This window comes from Elaeis guineensis, chromosome 1, assembly GCF_000442705.2.
Source record: "Elaeis guineensis isolate ETL-2024a chromosome 1, EG11, whole genome shotgun sequence".
In the NCBI taxonomy this organism is placed as follows: Eukaryota; Viridiplantae; Streptophyta; class Magnoliopsida; order Arecales; family Arecaceae; genus Elaeis; species Elaeis guineensis.
Genome location: NC_025993.2, coordinates 152593364 through 152613350, shown reverse-complemented (window position 1 = coordinate 152613350; position 19987 = coordinate 152593364). Strand labels below are relative to the sequence as shown.

At 40.4% G+C, this 19987-nt stretch overlaps 2 protein-coding genes across 3 annotated transcripts; both read right to left on the bottom strand.

The window, feature by feature from the left end:
• Positions 1–1974: 1974 nt before the first annotated feature.
• Positions 1975–13379, bottom strand: LOC105039063 (uncharacterized). 2 transcript variants are annotated; one of them, XM_073244141.1, is made up of 5 exons: positions 12430–13379; positions 10885–10950; positions 8521–9198; positions 7847–8437; positions 1975–2339 (listed from the first exon to the last, which is right to left on the bottom strand). In XM_073244141.1, the coding sequence occupies exons 4-5, from the start codon at positions 8333–8335 to the stop codon at positions 2229–2231; spliced, it is 600 nt and encodes a 199-aa protein (XP_073100242.1). In that variant the 5' UTR covers positions 8336–8437; positions 8521–9198; positions 10885–10950; positions 12430–13379; the 3' UTR covers positions 1975–2228. The 2 variants fall into 2 exon arrangements, with proteins under 2 accessions (XP_073100242.1, XP_073100240.1); XM_073244139.1 differs by having other exon boundaries at positions 7847–9198.
• A 146-nt stretch (positions 13380–13525) lies between these two features.
• LOC105039062 (pyrophosphate-energized vacuolar membrane proton pump) lies at positions 13526–19347 on the bottom strand. Its single transcript, XM_010915041.4, is given in 9 exon segments — positions 13526–14038; positions 14180–14239; positions 14324–14667; positions 14670–14733; positions 14838–15168; positions 15284–15370; positions 15463–15842; positions 16148–16722; positions 18991–19347. Coding segments are annotated over 9 exon segments (2295 nt in total). The 5' UTR covers positions 19238–19347; the 3' UTR covers positions 13526–13831.
• Between the last annotated feature and the right edge of the window lie 640 nt (positions 19348–19987).

Sequence of the window (19987 nt, the reverse complement as noted above, 5' to 3'; positions counted from 1 at the left end):
GGTGCACCAAACAAGTCTTTCATATAACCAAAGGAAAGATATGAATTCCAGTCAAGAAACTGACTTAGTATCAGAGCAAATGAGCAATCTAAGTCAGGTACGGAGGCCACCTCCTGGTTCGTATATCTCGCAATGGATAGGAATTTTGGTAGTGGATAGAAGCAACCATGGCTATGCTAATGCTCACATCCACTCAATGTATTTAAGATCATTTTTTTTTTCCCATAAGTCATGATGATATCGGCAACGAATTAGCCATCCCACATTTGTATGCCGCAAAAGAATTCCAAACGAGTTTCTTGCAATATTTTGGATGCGAATAGTATATTAGATAAGAATCAAGAATCAACATAAGTACATAAACTCTTCATAAAATGGAAAAAGAGATGATTAACATTACAAGTGCAAGTGATGTTATTAGGTACCCACAGATGAAATATATCCAACTCGTACAACTATTACATATAGTTTCAAAGCCTAAATCCGGTTGCTCTAGCCATGTTAGTCAAGACAAACCCAGAGAGATTACCTTCCTTCTCACTATAAAATGAGAAGCATCTTCCTGAAAAAATTGTCGATGCTATTATATTTTGATGTAACCAATGCCATGAATGTTATATGATTTTATGATGAGCATGCGCAACATGAACATCATATCTAAAACAGAATCGAAATTAGAACATAGATGGAACCAGATATTGATGAAAATTTTATCTTATTTGTGTGGCCTTGCAAGAGACATTTATGATGAGCTGCTATGCATTTTTGTTCACATTATTTATGCTCTGTTTTTTATAAGCTTGTGAGATATATTTTTCAATCATGTGAGGAGTCTTATACTCACTTGTGCTAGAAACAATTCCATGGGATACGTATCTTGTTGGAAATATACCTACCAAAATGCATGGTATTGGAGAAAAGATGGAATTTCCAAATCATTGTTGATCCATGTGAACAAGGAATGATACTTATTGTGGTGTAGAAGAAAAGGCATCATTGGTCCTACATTGGTTGGAGTCAAGGAAAAATCTAGCTTATATAGAAAGGAACCATCCTTCCCACGTGAGGCGTCTTTTAAAGAACAAAACCGTGAGACTCTAAATGACTAAGACCCACTGAAGCTCAAAGATAATCATGAACCAAAATGGATAATACTTCACGTGTCGAGCCATGAGTCTTGACTGCAACATTGGTACTAGAGGAAGGATCTCACCCTCCATGGACTATGAGGCTCCTTTCACCTAAACATCAGACATCATTAGTCTCATATTGGTTGAGCTTATATAAGAAGGGACCATCCTTTCTATGTAAGGCGCCTTAACCATAAGGCTTTAAATGACCAAGATCTACTGAAACGAATTATATTAATTAAAATCAAAAAATAATAAAGAATTCTTAGTTGAAATTCGTATGTAGTTCAAGGCATAACATTTCTATACATGCAGTACCCATCAGACTAAATTAACTTTGTTAGCGTTACTCTTTATTTAGCATTTTTGTCACGTATATTTTAACTCAAAAATCTGACATAGTGAATTTTTTTTTTATTTTTAAATTGAGGAAATATAGAATTAATCGAAATTATGCAGAACTTAAGAATTATTTTAATTGCAGATAATTACTCAATTTAAAGAGTGGGTTTGGTAGAAGTTTGCTTAGGACATTGTTTGAAGTAACTGATGTCCATCTGTTGATGGTTAGATTGGATGAGTCAATATTCTGATTTGTGTTTTATTTCTTATCTTTGGGAGAACTGGCTTATCATTACATAATACCAACTAAATTAGTTGGGGAAGTCTTCAAAACGTAAGAGGTCCCAGTCTCTAGCTCACAGGAAGAATAAAAGAATGGTGAGCAAGCACCATAGAAAAATGACATAATCTTGAAGGTGTAACCATTATGACGGAGTCCCAAAGAGATCAAGTCAGGCTCTAGTTGTTACAAATATCTTCATTACGAGTAAATTGCAGCAATATATGCAATACTAAATTACTCTAGGAGATTTTAGATATGTGAAAATATAAAGTAGGTTGTAGAAAACAAGTACAGAATAAGTAAACCAAATCATATATTGAAATTTTGTCCATAAGTGGGGAAAATTTATAAGCATCTATTCTACCTTATACTGCAAAACCTTTGATCTTTGGATAAACAGACAACCCCATGTACACCACTAAAGTTATGACTGCAGTTGTACTTCTGACTAACATGCAAGTGTCTTCAAAACTTCAGGCTAGGACCTGGAACGTGTTCAAGTTGACCTTCATATCTCTAGTGACAACAGGTGGAGTTAACTCTTGGTGCAGTACTTCTGCCAAGCCAATATTTTTGCTTCCAAGCTGCATATGCAAACAGTGTCTCCATGAAGCAGGTTGAAACAATGCATTTAATTCAGTAACTATTATGCAATATTGTACAATTTTCTTGCTTCTTGAGGGATTGAAGCTTAATTATGGATGGCACCAAGAGAGCAATTTGTTTCTGAATTATCTTCTTTCATGTCTATTCGCTATTTTAAGTACTAGCAGCTAAGAAAAGCATACTATGTACATATTCTTTGCGATACCTAGTAACACTTGCGCTAGCAATTAATCCTTGACATGACTGTGCTTTTCATGATAAATATTGACAACTTTATTCTTTTATTATTCACACACATCTCTCAAAAAAAAAAAAAATGATGCAGAAGAAAAAGAATTAAAGGTCTATGAGGAAAGAAAAAGAAGAAAGAAGAAGATGCAAAAGCAAAAAATGAATTTCTTAGCTGTTGTATCTTTTCTTTCCCTAGTCTCACGTAGGCTCTTTTCTTTTCCTAGAATTCTCCATGGCAGGGTAATATTTTGATGCGTATCTCTGTCGATACAAAAAAGGAGCTGGTCTTTTTCTTGTTCTTTATCTTTTAAGGAAGCCAGTTTAAACCGTTTTCCTTTAAGACCGACCCACTAGCACATAGGTGGAGATCCATTCTTTAAGAGTCTTTTAGATAAACAATTTACATATCCACCCTATAAAAGAGATTATTCTTGGCCATCCCCCTCTTTTTCCATATGATAACACACATAACCTACGAAGAATCTATTCCTCATAACCTGCCGAGTATCTAAGATATCACTCTATCCACAACATTGACTGTCTGCATATCAATAAGAAATGGATGTCACCAAGTTTCATCCTTGAACCAACATCTCCAGAAAAATTTTGGCATTAGTTCTAGGACCTCAAATGTAACTTTACTGATCAGGCAGACTTTAGAAGCATATGAGCTATGTTAAGCTCCATACTGTCGACATTAGCCTCTTCATAAGTTAACCTATTATCAGTACTTTTTTGGAGAGCAATCTCCCCTTTCCCAACATGGACCGCATTGCAAGCACTTTGTACTGCTCTTTCCTCTAGCACCTAGCAGCTCCTCTGTGCAATCATTAATATCTCAGCAGCACCATTAGTTCACTCATGTACCAACCCACCTAAAGAACCCTATAATCATAGCATAGATACCTGCTTTTTGAATCATTGTCGACAACAATCACAGCAGGTTGGCAACAGCTTATAGTATTTGCATGCACATTCATCAGTTCAGACTATTGATTTCATGACCTACACTATTTCATGTCAAGACTCAAGTGATTTCTGGACGTCTAGCATCAAAGATATATCTGCAAGTGGGCATACAAAATAGGCCTATTGTGCTTTCTTTTTTTGGTTAAAAAGGCTATTGTACTTCATTTTTGCCATAATTCCAATCTCTGCTTTCTTTCATAATTTACCATATTTTAAAATGATTGCCAACTTGTTCATAAATTCACTTCCACCAAGCAGTATCAATCAGACATTCAGAGTTCCTATGATCCATCACGAACATATTGAGGTTATGATGGGTACCAAAGAATCAGCCACAAATATAAAGGGCTCATACATCAATGAGTCTCTGATTAACTGCTCCACTCTATGTTAAAACCTTAGTTTGTTTAGGTAAATATTTGCTGGCCATTGAACAAAAAGCCAAGCAAATTATGCATTTACTGATTGATAGCATAACTGAAAGAATATCAATGTCAACTTCCACGACAGCAATCTAATGAACTATATAGTTATCACATTTATTGGGTGAATGTTTAGTCAGGACACCACCTCTCAAGATCTTTTCGATACCGCACGATGCAGCAAGAAGAAAGAAGAAATAAAACAGAAAATAATCAAATATGTAGATCAGCCAAAAAAGAACTTGCTTCCACGGGGCATGCAAACTTCACTATGAAAAAAATATTACAAGAGGAGAACTCACCCTCAACCCTCGTACATCCAATTTCTCTCTTACAGAAAGTTCTCCTTGCAAAAACTCTCTCTCTAGGAAGATCCTCTAAACTCCTGAAGCGACCACTGTCCGCTGTCCAGGAGCCTCCCTGCTCCTTCTTCCCTCAGCGTCATGGGTCTCTCTCTCTTGGCGTGGGCTCTCGATTTTCCTGCGCTCTTCTATGATCAGCGCTGCACCAAGTCATCAGACCACCACCCCCTTCTCTGTTGAGCATCAGGGCCTTTTAAAGGCCTTAAACCTAGTTAGACCCTTATTAGGACTCCTAATTAGGTCCAAATTAAGCCTAGAAAACCTCCCAAGCTGTTGGATCATGACTGCAAGCTACCAGAACTGTCCAATCATGATCGGTCCACAAAATAGTGCCGTAGACCGCAAAAAATGCATGGAAAACACCTATATGGTCTACAGACCTCTCGGTGCACCGTCCGATCTATGGTGGACCAGGCAAACAGGCTCCCAGGGAGTGCGTGGGCCTGGGTCGGCCCGTGCACTGCCATGCCATCGCTGCTCCACCGGTCCATCGCCGGCTGCCAGCGGTCCTCCACCACTCCGGATTTCGTACCGACTTCTCTCGCGCGTATCTTTTTCGTCTGGACTCCGTTTGGGGTGATCTTGATCTCGTTGGATTCCATTTTTCATCGCAGACCTCACTGTGGGCTCAATATGGATCAAATCTCGAGATGTCAAATTCTAACAATCTCCACCTCGACTCGATATTCGACCTCCTCCTAACTTCGAGAGCTTCTGGATCTCCTCGCCCCTATGCCTTAGGACAATCGCCTGCTGATCATGGATGGGCAAACATGGGAGTCGAGCCAAGCCGCTCGATCCCATCTCCGTCGAATGCTGTGCTTCTTCTGATCTGAGATCTGCTCGGGGCATCATCCTGCGATAATAGGAATCTCACCTTGTGACATCGCTTCTCGTCTTCTCGAGTCTCCTGTCTCGTGCCCGATCCACCTCTACCTGGAGCTCCACCTCACTTTGGGCTCCTCCTGGCTCCTGAAGCTCCACCTCGCACTGGGCTCTCCGTCAGATAGTAATGTCCTTCCCTCCCCTTCTTCTCCTCCAGAACAATTCTATCACCGCGTAACACCTTCAGGATTCCTCCATCAGCTACCATCCTATAACTTCTCGAATCCGTCTACTCAGTGAGATAAGATTCCATCTGAAATCGGATATGTATTGGACCTCCCCCAATCTTCTCACTGCACTATCATGTGTCCTCCAACTGACTGTCTCGATGTCTCTGATCGCACAGCTCGATCCATCCGACAGATAAACGGTACCCTCACTGTTCTCCAAAGAGTCAAACTGCTCCTCTCTACAACATACATGATAGGTACATGCAGAATCTAAAATCCACTGCTGGGAAGAAGTAGATACCTCGTCAGATATCTCTAGGACATCTTTCTTTGAATCGCTACTGGCTGTCGCCACAGCAGTCATCGTCCGATTTTTGAGTTAAGAGCAATCTCTAGCTAAATGTCCCAACTCGTCACACCGATAACACCTGATCTTGCTTAAGTTCCTCCTGGACTTGGACCGCCCTCGTCACGATCTCCTGTCGCTCCATCTACCGCTTCTGCTCCTCCAGAAACCATCAAAGTTGAGCTACCGCCATCCGAGCTCGAAGTCGGGTTCTCCCTCCTGAGAACCTCGTTCTGAAGTATCGCCGCGGTGATCTTGTCCATCTTGATGGTGCTCTTTCCCACTAGAAGAGTAGTTACTAAGGACTCGTATGAAGGGAGAAGCGATGCTAGCAAAACCAACATCTTGATCTTCTCCTCAACTTCTCACCAATGCTGAGGAGGTCGGTGAGGATCTTCTGGAAGTAACTTAGATGCTCCTGCATGCTCTGTCCCTCAACCATCCGCAGCTAATAAAATTGCCTCTAGAGGAAAAGAGTGTTGGTAAAAAATTTCGCCATATACAACTCCTCGAGTTTTGACCACAGCACCGTCGGAAAAATCTCACTAAGCACATATATCACCACCTCATCCGTTAGATACATGTGGATGGTACTCACCGTCTGCATCTGTAGCCGTTTTCAATCTCGCACCTCCATGATGGTCGGCTTCTCCTCGCACAAGAGAGCATCAATCAATCCTTGTTGGATGAGCACGTCCTTTACCCTTGCCTGCCACAAAGAGAAATTGCTCTTTCCATCAAACTTATTAATCTCCATCTTAATTGATCATGTCTTCTCCACCTTCAGTCTTGCTTACCATCGTTGCAATCTGCGTCTTTGTACAACCTGGCTCTGATACTACTTGTTGGGTGGATGTCTGACCAGGATATCACCTCCCAAGATCTTTTTGATACCGCGCGATGCAGCAGGAAGAAAGAAAAAAATAAAATAAAAAATAATCAAATACGTGGATCAGTCAAAAAATGACTCGCCTCCACGAGGCATGCAAACTTCATTATGAAAAAAAAAATATTACAAGAGAAGATCTCATCCTCAACCTTCATACATCCAATTTCTCTCTCACAGAAAGTTTTTTTTGCAAAAGCTCTTTCTTTAGGAAGACCTCCTAAACCCCTGAAGCGACCGCTGTCCAAGAGCCTCCCTGCTCCTTCTTTCCTCAACATCACGGGTCTCTCTCTTTTCGCATGGGCTCTCGATTTTCCTGCACTCTTCTCTGATCAACGCACCAAGTCACCAGACTACCACCCCCTTCTCTGTTGAGCATCCGGGCCTTTTAAAGGCCTTAAACCTAGTTAGACCCTTAGGACTCCTAATCAGGCCCAAATCAAGCCCAAAAAACCTTTCAAGCCATTGGATCATGACCGTAAGCTACCAGAGCCGTCTGATCGCGATCAGTCTACAGAATAGTACCGTGGATCACGAAAAATATATGGGAAACACCCACGTAGTCCATAAACCTCCCGGTACACCACCCGATCCACGGTGGATCGGGCAAACGGGCTCCCAGGGAGCGCGTGGGCCTTGGCCAAGGCCCACGCGCCTGGGCCTGAGCCGCTCCCCGTGCACCCGAGCCTGGGCCGGCCTACACGCCCCATGTGCCTGGGCCGGGGGCCGTGCGCTACCGCTCCTGGGCCGTGCCGCCGTCGCTCCGCCGGTCCGCCACCGGTCGCCGCCGGTCCTCCACAGCTCCAGATTCTGTGCCGACTTCTCTCGCGTGTATCTTCTCCGTCCGGACTCTATTTAGGGTGATCTTGGTCTCGTTGGACTCCATTTTTCGTTGCGAACCTCGTTGTGGGTTCAATATGGATCAAATCTCGAGGCATCAAATCTTAACAATATTATATTAGTTGATTAAGCCATCTAAATATTTAGATAAAAGTGAAGTTAATTACAAAATGGGACTGCATAAAGGGAAGAAGAACAACATTAGTACATATCCATGCATTGTTTATAAGATACAGCATCTCATTCATACCAAACTACTTGGTACAGCAAACAATCTCGACACAAAAGCTGCAAAGAGAGAGCATAATTTGATAGAGTAAATGTGATAAATGGATTCATGAAAATAATGTATCAAAGGTTCTCATGGAGCATACCTTGTGATGAATGGCAAGTGAATGATCCATGAGAGAAATACCATCAGGATTCAGACTACCTAAACGTTCTGTTATCATGTGGAATTGCTGAACTACCTTGCTTATCAGAACATCTCTCTCCTCCACGTGCTGCAAAAGGATCTTCTTCAGATGCTGTATATCTTCTTCAAGTGATTGCAGTTTATATTGGATTTGTTTGAACAAGTCATGCTGCGCCTTGATCTTACGATTACCACCACCAATCCCTCCCCTGTTAATCTTCTTATATGGAACCATAGCCTTGGTTCTCGGAACACCCTCCCAGTTTCTTTCACTCTTCCCTATATTTGACGTCCCCTTCTCTTTACTTGCTTCTTTTCCAGTTCTCTGTTTATACTTGTTTCCCTGAGAGACCCCTTCGACTGAATTGATCTTGCAAGACCGAATCCCTGAATCCTCTCTTCTCATTTTATTCATTGAGAAGATCTCATCTTCCAAGACTCTCTCCATTTTTTGTATTTATTATCCTCCAAAAAGCTCAGATCACCAAAAAGCATGTAAGATATTCTTTATTCTTTGGATAGAAACGCAAACTTTGAAGGCCTCGATTATCTATCCTCGTGCAGAAAGCATAAAAGAAAGCGAGCTCAGAGAAATATTTTCACCACCCAAAACGAACATGGGAGAAGACTTACTGAAAGAACTACGAGGACCGAGAGAGCTGATGGACAGCCTCAACTTTACCCAAAGGTATTCGGCTCACAAGACTTGAGTATGAGAGCTTAGTTTTCCGCCTGTGAATGGACAGAGAGGAGACATGTTTGTTGGAGCAGAATAAAATCGAATACTGAGTACTTGCCTCATAGAGGTAGGGAGGGAGAGAGAGAGAGAGAGCTTGCTTCGTGGGAGGAGGTTACACTCGTTTGACCGCTTGAAATCGTGGAATAAATAGCGATTGGCTGTCTAACACGGTGATGTCGCAATGCAGGGGAGAATCCGAAGCAGTGATAGGGTGACGCAGAAATTTCCTCACACTTTCTCATCCAGATCTCCTCTCTGTTCTAAAGTAGTATTACGGTAATACAGACCCACAAAAGCTATAAAGATGATATATCATTCTCATTATTAGAGCACAATCGAAAACCACTTGGCATTTAGTAGTAGTATACTGTACGAAGTCGGATATAAAGTGCCATGCCAGCTGATCCAGATATCCGTGTTACTCGGCATTTTCAAATTCAAAAAATCTGAGGGCCAACGCTCTGCTAAAGTTTGGAAGTCGGGCCTTTACGTGATGTGATTGTGGACAAATCCTAGGCGTGAAGGATCCGAGGAAGCACGGCGGTTATAAAACTTCGGTTACTGTCCATTTCCTGCACGAATGACACTGATCAGTTTGGCACGTGGCATGGAGGCATCAATTAGGATCCTCCATCCCACCTCAGAATACTATGAAGATGGACGGCCATCGAACAATACACATCGTGTATGGCATACTGTATCAATAGATTATCTTAAAAAGAAAAAAAAAAAAAAAGAAGAACACCACCCTCAAGATTAAGTGTGTTTCTTACATTATGACCCAAGACTTTGGCATCTAGTACCAGCTTATTCCAAATCACCTTCTCAGTAAATGTTTTAAAGAAGCTCGCATTTTCTCCTTTCTGGAGCTTGTTGATGCCTTTGCTCATTATAAATATTTGTAGATAGTAGCATATTCTATGCGGTGAGACTTTCGGCCATTGCATTTTCTCTTTTCCAATAGCTTGGCAATGCCTTTGATCATTATAAGCATTTTTGGTTTGTAGCATATTCTTGTGGTGAGACTTTCGGCCAGTACATTTTATCATTCCTGTACATCTTCTTCTCTTTTGAACAGGAATTCTATCATCTGGCACTTCCAAATATATGTTATGGTTTCCTTTCTCCATAAATATCCATTAGCATTTCTGTTACAACTGTTTATCACTTCCCTTGATGCATGGAGACAACTTCTATAATAAGGTAACTCATCTTAAGCTGCATTTGGGCATCTTATATCGAAATCATGAATTTGAGATTTTAAAAACTGAGATTTTCTTTTACTTAGATGTTTGGTTGCTAAAAGAAGAATATTTAAAAATGGAAAATTATAAGATGACGAAGGTAACAGTCATGAACTTAGAAAATTCTGTGAAATAGAAATTTCTAATCCCATGATTTGCAGGGCTTCGTGAAATTTCATTTCTACTACCAGATACCAAATCCTTTTAGTCTAGACTAATGATCCGGTAACTTTTTCTATGAAACTGCATTTAGTTTCACAAATTAGTATGCTTGGTAGCTCGCAAAAATGTCCTCCAAATCTCAACAGTCTGTGACCATGCAATAAAAGCTATTTTTATTGGTATAAGGCTAAGTGTCAATAAGCCAAAAGAAAAGGTTACTGATAGTAACATAAGAAACCAAGAAATAGAAAAGAAGACATATGGAACAAATCATTCCATCCATTTATCCATATCATTCTATTTTTCTTGCATATTCTTTCTTGTTCTTACATTGACTCATTGATGAGGCCTATGCCTCAGACCTGCAGACAACAAAGTTCATCCACACCTATATCAAATTACCTCAAATATGAACATTTGAAAAAATGAAATTACTATTATGTTAAGCAAAACAATATGGAGCGTCATCTCTTCTCTATCCCCAACTTCCTTTAGTTCTACTTTAGCATATACTTAGTTTTTTTTGTCTCCGTGGACCATCCAGAAGGTCCAAAGGACTCTCGACAGCTAAAAAATCTAGCAAGTCCTAAAGGCATCTCTAGAGAAGATATTGACATCAAGTCACTGGTAAGTTCAACAAAGAGAGTTGTAAAGTGCTTATTAGTTGCTTGTTACTCGCATGACAAGTGCTTTATTAAATTATAAGCATGGACTACAAGCCAGTTCGATTAAGCATATATAAGAAAATTCTAACTTCTTCTGATACTGAGTGATGTATTTAGTTGACAAATTGGATGAGTTGATCGAATAGAAGAACAGGTGTGTACATCAACTAAAGACTAGAGCAGTCACCTCATCATCAACATCAGTGAAGTTCCCCGCCCATAACAGACTTCATGTTTCAAGTACTACAAATATCTGCCAAATTAATCGAGATAAAATAATGATTACCAATCATTTCAAACAACATGGATCGACTAGCAAAAAATAGGCATGTGCCCATAAAATCAGGTATATAAAATCTAGAGCACAGCATAAGAACAAATAACTGAAGCAGTTTGATGCTTGACTCTGTTATATGCAAATACATGAGTATAAATATTATGTTCTTTTTTCAGCATCGAACAAATCACGATGTAGTATGATATAGTGGAAGAACAGAGGAATCAAAATCAGCAATATGACCTCAAGATAAACTAAACAGTAACATTACTTAAAAAAATAATAATATATAATAACATGTACAGACACAAATTTTGCACCACAACTACAGACAGATATCATGGAAAATACATATTCAGAACCTTGTTTCCATTCTTGTCAAGTCTTTGTAGTGTATAATCATTCCAAACTTTTGAGTTATTAAAGTCAAACTTTTGAGTTATTAAGGGATTCGGGCTTGCATCACCCAAAATCATCTCGGGCAAGAAATCGGCACCGACGATAACTAATTTCATTCTACATGTAATCATTCACTTGGCAAGTTGGCTAATTTTTCTTATTAATTATCCAACATAATATAAATTATCATTTTGGCAATCCACTGGCCACCAATTCGTTTATGCCTCAGAGTCATTACCATTTTCAGTAAAGCTGCATTTAAACATAACTTATTCTAATTCTACTAATTGTTAAACACTTGTTCACCAAAGTATTACTTCAAAAAATTCCAACTTATCATCAAACACCTTTCTCGTATAAATAAATATGACACAATTTGCCAAAAATTTGCACCAGGGTGACTTCTCTGCATTAGCATTGTATTATTCACAACAACATAAAGTTATATAAGGCTGGCCTTCAATTCTCGGAATGCCCAACATGACTGCATATTATCTTTCCTCGACTCACGACTCTTTTGTACATGTAAATAATAATTCCACACAAACTGCTGAAGTACACCTTTTTTCTTTCTACCCCAAGTTGGCCTTACAAAAGGGCAGCTTGGCTTTCCATTTAAAGTTAGGAATTTCGGATAGTTCAGTGGAAGCAAAAGAATTTGACAGGGCCAGGATAATGAAAAATGCAACTTGATAGAAATTAACGGTGAGGTAGGATGCAGAAATCTTCTCCTAATGATTAAAAAAAAGCTCGGTGATCATGTTTCAGGTTACACAAATAAACGATATCACATTCCATCCAACCAGTAGCAAGATTCCATCTTTATCAATACCCAATCCAACATTCAATTTCTCACCAAAGGAAAAAAAAAAATCAAAAGAGAACCAAATACAAAACTACAATATAAATCATCCAACCATAAAAAGACAACTCCAACCACTTCCCTAGCAGTTCATGAATACCAAACAACTCAGAGGAACAAAAACTCTTTTAAATCAGAGGGATGGGCCTTAAAAGATTTTAACACTAAAATCACCAAATTGCTTCAGAACTTACGGGTAGAAGACGTCGAAGGTGACGTAGTACCGCGCGTGGCCCATATGGCTGAGGTCGGAGGCAGTGACGCCGCACACGTGCATGCCCACCTTCCCGGAGACCCGCGGCCGGAAGAGGAGAAGCAGAGGGGCTCGGGAGGAGGAGGAGGAGAGAAGAAAGGAGGGAGGAAGCGGGGAATCGGGCTCTCGTCCTCGGGGGAAGAATGGGGAGGGGAGGAGGAGGCAGTAGCGCTTCGACGACACTGTTCCCATCCACGCTCGCTCGATCTTTGGAGTTACGATGGAGGGGAGGATCGAACAACGGGGAGCACGTGATTTGCAGGCGGGCGGAGGGGTTTTTTGGTATACTGCATACATCTTCATTTTCTCAAAAAGGATCCTTTCTTTTGTTTTCAAATTTTAGTTCACTATAGGTGTTCGGACTAGTCATTTGTAAGAATCAATTTAAGTTCAACTAGAAAAGTCTTTCAGAATTTTATATCACCCATTAGATCATTAACAAAATCGGCATCCACTAACTTAAGAAAATGCAGAACCCCAGCTAAATCTAGTTCCGCATAAAATTTAGAAAAATCCCACACCAACAGAACACAGAGCAATGTTAAAAGAAGTTAGTGAGACTCCTGCACGTAAAGACCAGGCCTTTTTTTTTGACAAGCGATCAATCGAACCTAATATAAGGGCTATAGTAACACTAAACAGTCAAAGCCTAGCATTAGCAAGCAGGCTACGGTATTGCAAACAAGCCAGTTATAGCTCTAAACTACCAACTCTAGAAACCCTTCAATGCTTTACAGGCTCCTATGCTGCTGCCCTATTGAACAGGCTCCTATGCTCCCTGACACACGACCCACCAAGGGTAGGAAATCGAAAGCAGCCACGAAACTGAAAACCTCTTGCATTCCTAGTTTCAGTTGGCTTGTCCTCACACCAAACATACCAGGGCTTTGAACTACTCAATACGTATGTAATACCTAATAGGAGATCATTCATGCCCTTGGCACCGTAGCTATCTGCCTTTAAATACTCGAACAAATGGATTAATCACTCGGAAGCTTGGGCACACGAGAAACATGAAAAGCAGGCAAACCGCAAGATTTTATGAAAACCGTCTATAATCTCTTTCTGAGGATCATCATTGTCATCATCATCACAATTTATCTACCACAAGGAAAATTTAACTGCTCATGCCCAGCAAAGATGGGCACTCGAACGTAACACCGTGAGAACCACCTGAAACTAAGGACCAAAGATAAAAATAAAAATCGGAGTTCTAAGTATAGAAGATCAGGGGGGAAGATAAATAGAAAGAGGATGTGATCCGATGATGATGTAGCGGTGCGGTGCTTGAGGGGTAGGATGCATTTTCTGAAGTGTGATGAAGCAACTCTTTCTTTTATCCTTCAGAAGATCTTGAAGAGAAGACCTCCATGTGTGGCGAAGAAAGGAGCAAATACAAGTGACTCCACAGCCATGAGCTTGATGAGAATGTTGAGCGATGGCCCTGATGTGTCTTTGAGAGGGTCACCAATGGTGTCACCGATCACTGCGGCCTTGTGGGGATCTGATCCTTTGGGACCAAGGGTCCTGGCATGCTCCGAAGCTCCAGCCTAAAACAAGCAGGAAAAAAGGGGATATTTTTTAAGGACTTGGATCTCTCGCCTCAAACCCTTGGTGAAGGTTAAAGGCTCGGTTAATTCACCCCAATGTTTGAAAGGCCGGGAAACAAAAACAAATATGGAATAATTTACCTCGATATATTTCTTTGCATTGTCCCATGCCCCACCAGTGTTGGATGCGGAGATAGCAATCTGTCACATATTAAAACAAATTCAGTACTGGACATACCATATTAAAAGTATGAACAGCATTGAATATAGAGAATCGCTGCTGACCTGAACACCGGAAACAAGAGAGCCTGCAAGAACTCCTGACAGAGTTTCCACACCAAAGAAGGTTCCAACGATTAGAGGGGTGAGCATGACAAGAGCACCAGGAGGAATCATTTCCTTGATAGAAGCATCTGTGGATATCTTGACACAGGTGGCATAGTCTGGTTTCGTACTTCCCTCCATGAGCCCAGGAATGGTGTTGAATTGCCTGCGGACTTCTTCAACCATCTTGAGAGCTGCACTACCAACACTCTTCATGGTCATGGCTGAGAACCAGTAAGGAAGCATTGCACCAACAAGCAATCCAATGAAGACTTTAGGGGTAAGAACATCAACGGTTGAAATTCTGCTCGGCTCACAAAAGCACCAAAAAGTGCCAGAGATACCAAGGCAGCTGAACCAATAGCAAATCCCTGAAAGAAAAAAAAAAAAAAAAAAAGACAAGGGATACATTGAAATGCACAACCAACACAAGTTATGATGAAGCGAATTATTTTATCACAAGTAACAACAATACCTTTCCAATGGCAGCAGTAGTGTTTCCAGCAGCATCTAGAGCATCAGTTCTCTCACGAATTCTGTGGCTCATTCCAGCCATCTCAGCAATACCTCCAGCATTGTCACTGATGGGCCCATATGCATCAATGGCAAGCCCAGTAGCAATGGTGCTGAGCATTCCTAGAGCAGCAACTGCAATACCATACATAGCAGCAAAACTAAAACTAACAAATATGCTGACAGCAATCGCAAAAATTGGAATGATGACAGATTTGTATCCCAAAGCAAGCCCGAAGATAACATTAGTGGCAGCTCCAGTTCTACATGAATCGGCAACATCTTGCACAGGGCTGCATAGGGGGAAGTAGAATTAAAATAAAGATAACCAAACTAGAACATGAGGTCACAGAAGGTATTTGACCCATCATAATTTTTTTTAAAAAAAAGGGAAACTAATTAGCAGACCTGTATGCATTGCTTGTATAGTATTCAGTAACAAACCCTATGACCAGGCCAGCCCACAAACCAATTGCCACACAGAAGAACAGCTCCCTGTCAAATTCCAACACAACAAAATAAGGTGTTGATGAAGAAACAACAGAACCTTGCTAGGCAAACAAGAAATAAAGTTACATGCAGCTTACCAGTTCTTCACTGTCTTCTGGGCACCGAAATTGAAGATTGTAAAGGTTGATGGGAGAGCTATCCAACTAACAATCCCAATTCCCACAGTCATAAGAGCAGTGGAGATTATGAGCTGCCTCTTAAGTGCAGGCTCGATCTCCTTCACTGCCTTTATCTCAAAGAAGTCAGTTGCAAAGAGAGTAGTGATCAAACAAACAATGATACCAATGGAGCTAATGAGCAGGGGGTACAGCATGGCAGTCAGTTCATGGTTAACTCCAAAGGAAGAGATTGAGGCAACCACAAGGGCAGCACAGGAAGACTCAGCATATGAGCCAAACAGATCCGACCCCATACCAGCAATATCACCAACATTATCACCAACATTGTCAGCAATCACCTATAAATCATGTCAAAAAATACATCAACCTCTACAGGAAGAACAGAAAAATATCTGCAGTTAAACAAAAGCCAGAATGTGTTGGAAATATAAACAAAAATTCTGGTAGCTAAGATGTTGGTAATAACAAGGAGTTAAAATGATATGGCATTGAAAAAAGAAAGAAAAGTATCTTATCATCCTAAAACAATGTAAGAGATCCGTGGCAGAACCTGTGTCATGAAACATAATATGCAACCAGGGATGAAAAATGAGTGTACCAAAACTAGGTGTTTTCAATTTTCATGAAGAGCAGAGGTTCTTACAGCTGGGTTTCTAGGGTCATCCTCAGGGATGTTCCTCTCAACCTTTCCAACAAGGTCAGCACCAACATCAGCAGCTTTTGTATAAATGCCTCCACCAACTCTCCCAAAAAGGGCCATGGAAGAACCACCAAGGCCATAACCAGTAATAGCCTCAAAAAGGCCTTCCCAATCTTCTCCATAATACAACTTGAAGAGGTTGATTGCAATGAAGAGTACCAGAAGCCCATTTGCAGCAAGCAAAAACCCCATTACTGCACCAGACCGGAATGCAGTAATGAATGCCTTTCCAACACCCTTCCTGGCCTCCAAAGTAGTCCTGGCGTTTGCATAAGTTGCAATCTTCATCCCAAGAAAGCCAGAAACCACAGAGGTGATTGCACCAAGCAAGAAAGACACTGTGCTAAAAATGGCATTAGCAAGGGCAGGCTTGCAAGTCTTATCCTTGCTATAGGTGCAGGGCTGACTCTTTGTGCTGAAGCCCTCCACAGAGCCAAGGAAGAGGAAGATCAGAATTGCAAAAGCCACCATGAACACCCCAACATACTGATATTCCGTGAAAAGGAAAGATGTAGCTCCTGTGAACATGCATAAACAGGCTGAATGTTACATTCCAAAATGATATGCCGCACTAAGAATAACCTTTTTTACTTAACACCATGAACAAAATGAAACGAATTTAAAGAAAAGGAAAAGAAAAGAAGTACCAAAACAATTTCATGGATCTAGACAGAGTTCACAACACATTTCACAACAACTTAATAATGAGGTTGTTAGGTGCGTAAATAAAATCAACACAAGTTAACTATATAGTAATTTTATAGTGGTATCAACAATAATATCCATAGTACTACCACTATTGATTAATAGTAGTTATAGGCGGACATAGTTTCAATTTACATAAACAAGAATTTGAACTAATTTGAGTTTTCATTCAATGCAATCAGACCCAAAGCAAACAACAATTTGACCAGCTGGTGAACCATGATTAATAGACTAAAAATTGAGGTCAAAATAATGGGAACAGGCAGTTATAACCTTCAAAAACAAATTAGTTTCCACCTCTGAATCCCAATACAGGTAGTAGAACACCTACCTTCACAAAGCAGCTGGTAAATCCAATACAAAAATCTAATCAGCAATATATACAAAATTAGACAAAATACTAATGGAAACATTCATTAAAAGACTACACCCCTATAATGAAATATAAACCCGGGTCCTTGCAGAACAGCTCAGGTCATAACAAAGAGTGAAGAGGAAGACAGGGGTTTGTGGTCTTTTCTGTTTCACAGGATAATGGATCTCGATGGTAATAACTCCATAGATCTGCATTTTTTTCAGATGCCATGCACATGCTTCTATTCACAATTTCATTAAAAGAATGTCTAATCTCAGCAGATCACATACGTTTTCACAAAGTATGACTCATAGATGGATACAGATAGAAAACAAACATCAGTCAGCCTAACATGAATATCAAAGCAATTATGTGTTTATGCAAGGTCATTGGTCAAAAATCACTTTTCTTCCATGGCCATCCAAGAAAGTTGAGTTTTTATGCGAAACACACTACGTTGCTACCAGTAACGATAAGACATCGGGTTAATAAACAAATTTTTGGGATGATTAATTTCACAATGTATTTTCATTCATGTTATAAGCAAGATCTAATTGGCAGTGCATAAAATCCAGTAGTTGATTCCAAAGAATCACTAGATAGGAAGGTCATGCAAGTGGAATCTACAGATGAGAGAATCAATCTAGGATCTCATTTAACAAAATTCTTTGATGCTCCTCTCATGACGATCTAATAAAGGCCACAATTTTATTTTAGCAAAGAGCCACCCTAATAACCATATAAAAAAGAATAATTGAGCATTTTTATAAGGATAACTAACACTAGGTATGAGAACACAAATATTGTATTGACGCCATAGCCCATCATTTCTGTGAGAAACAAGAATAGTTGAGGTAGGAAGGCTGCAAGAGTAAAAAAGAATTACATAACGAAGTCAGGACAAATCTAATCTGACAAACATTTCGGAGGACCACAATCAACAACTGCTTATCTCCTTAAAAAAGTGTCCAACATAAACCAGCGCTTCCTTGAGGACCACAGCACGCAACTTTTTCCTTTGACCACCGAACAAATATCCATGGAAGAAATTCGGCAAAAATTCAAAAACTTAAAAATTTACTTGGTGACGGGAAGAAATATAAGAAATCGAAAAAAATAAAACGGAGAAAATAGTATAACCGAAGACCAACACCAGCATAATACCAGTCATACATCTATTAGAAATCTCAGCAAAGAATGGCTTGAGAAGGTATAAACGAAGATGAAAGTAAAATTTTATATAAGATCTGGCTTATGTCTGAAGCACAAATTGTAAGCTATAGAGGCCATATGGAACGCAAATGCAAAAGAATTGTTTCCATGAAAGTAGGAAAAAAAAAAAAAACTATAACATAGAGATGACGGGAAAGCTTTCCTGGAATAATTATACTCATAAAAACAGAAATCCTAGAGGGGAAAAAGTGTTTTTCTCTGCCAAACGTCAGATAAAAACTACAAAAAAAATAAATGTTACAACCAGAAATATTAGTTAAAATTCAAAAAGTACAAGACGGCTCGTAAAATTAACGAGTAGATCTAATCAAGACCCCAAAAAAGGCAAAAAAAATCCTTTTCTTTCAACTGTCGGGGAGATCTAAACGAAAGCAAGAAGCTACACCGAATCTTTATTTTGAGCATAAAAAGCTCAGACCGCAAAACCACCAGATCTAAGAGAAAGAAAGAAAGAAATATCGAAACGCAAAAGATCCAATCAAATATTTCTCACCCTCCGAAATGGCGCTCTGAATGTCGGCGCACTTGACGACGATGTTGTGGTCGTTGAGGCCTTCCTCTTCCTCGATGAGGTAATCAGTGTAACCGTTCTTGTTTCCGCTAGCCGGTGGGTGCTGCTCTGGCGAGAGCTTCACCTTGGAGACCAACATCCACTGGATCAGGGCGAATACGATCCCGACGACCGCGGCCACAGGAATCAGAATCTCCGTCAGGAGATCGGAGAGGATCGCCGTCCCCATTGTCGTATCCGGCCGGAAAGAATCGCCCAACGAGCAGCTCAACTCCCACTCCCCAAGAAACGCGGAACCGAACGCCGAGGGTTTCAACAGCTCCCTCTCTAGCGCCTCTCCGATACGAGCTCCGGTTCTTTATATAGAAGCGAGAGAGCCGAAGAGAGAGAGGTTTGGTTTTTTTTCTAAAAAAAAAAAGGGTTAAAATTAACTGTTAAAAAAAAAACCGTTTTTTTGAATAAAATTTTTCCATTTCCAAGGCATTACAGGGACGGTGGTTCGTATTATCGTATTGTTGACGCGAGCTCCATCATCCCATTGCTGCATTTCTGGTGTCCCTGCGGAACGGTTTTGGCACAATCACGCACGCAGTGCAGGCGGACATCTTGGTTCCCGAACGGGCTTTCCATGAGAGCACGTTAAGTAAAGTCATCTGAAGGAGCACGTGAGCGGGGAGCTTTTAAATGAAGTTGCCGTGTTGACGCGGCTCCCGGATGGTGATTACTGATTGATGTACAACTTGAATAAATCCAGCTTACCGACGAAATTAGCGACCAATTATTAGTGACAAGTGATAACTAACGTGGCATAAAACACAGAACAGACTCCATCGGTTTTAAGGTCCAGATTGGTGAACTAGTGTTCGAAATGGACGGTAGCGATACGTCCCGTCGCAAAATGCGACACGCTTGCTTAACCGAACAAGCTAAGAGACGCGACAGAAATAGAAGTCAAAATAGCATTAGTTGTGGAGCTGAA

Bases quoted from the DNA above. Each gene is read 5' to 3' on its own strand.
- LOC105039063 (XM_073244139.1), bottom strand. From the start codon at position 8,335: ATGGAGAGAGTCTTGGAAGATGAGATCTTCTCAATGAATAAAATGAGA. The intron at 2,340-7,846 runs GTATGCTCCATG...TTGCATATGCAG, and splicing joins CACTTGCCATTCATCACAAG to CTTGGAAGCAAAAATATTGG.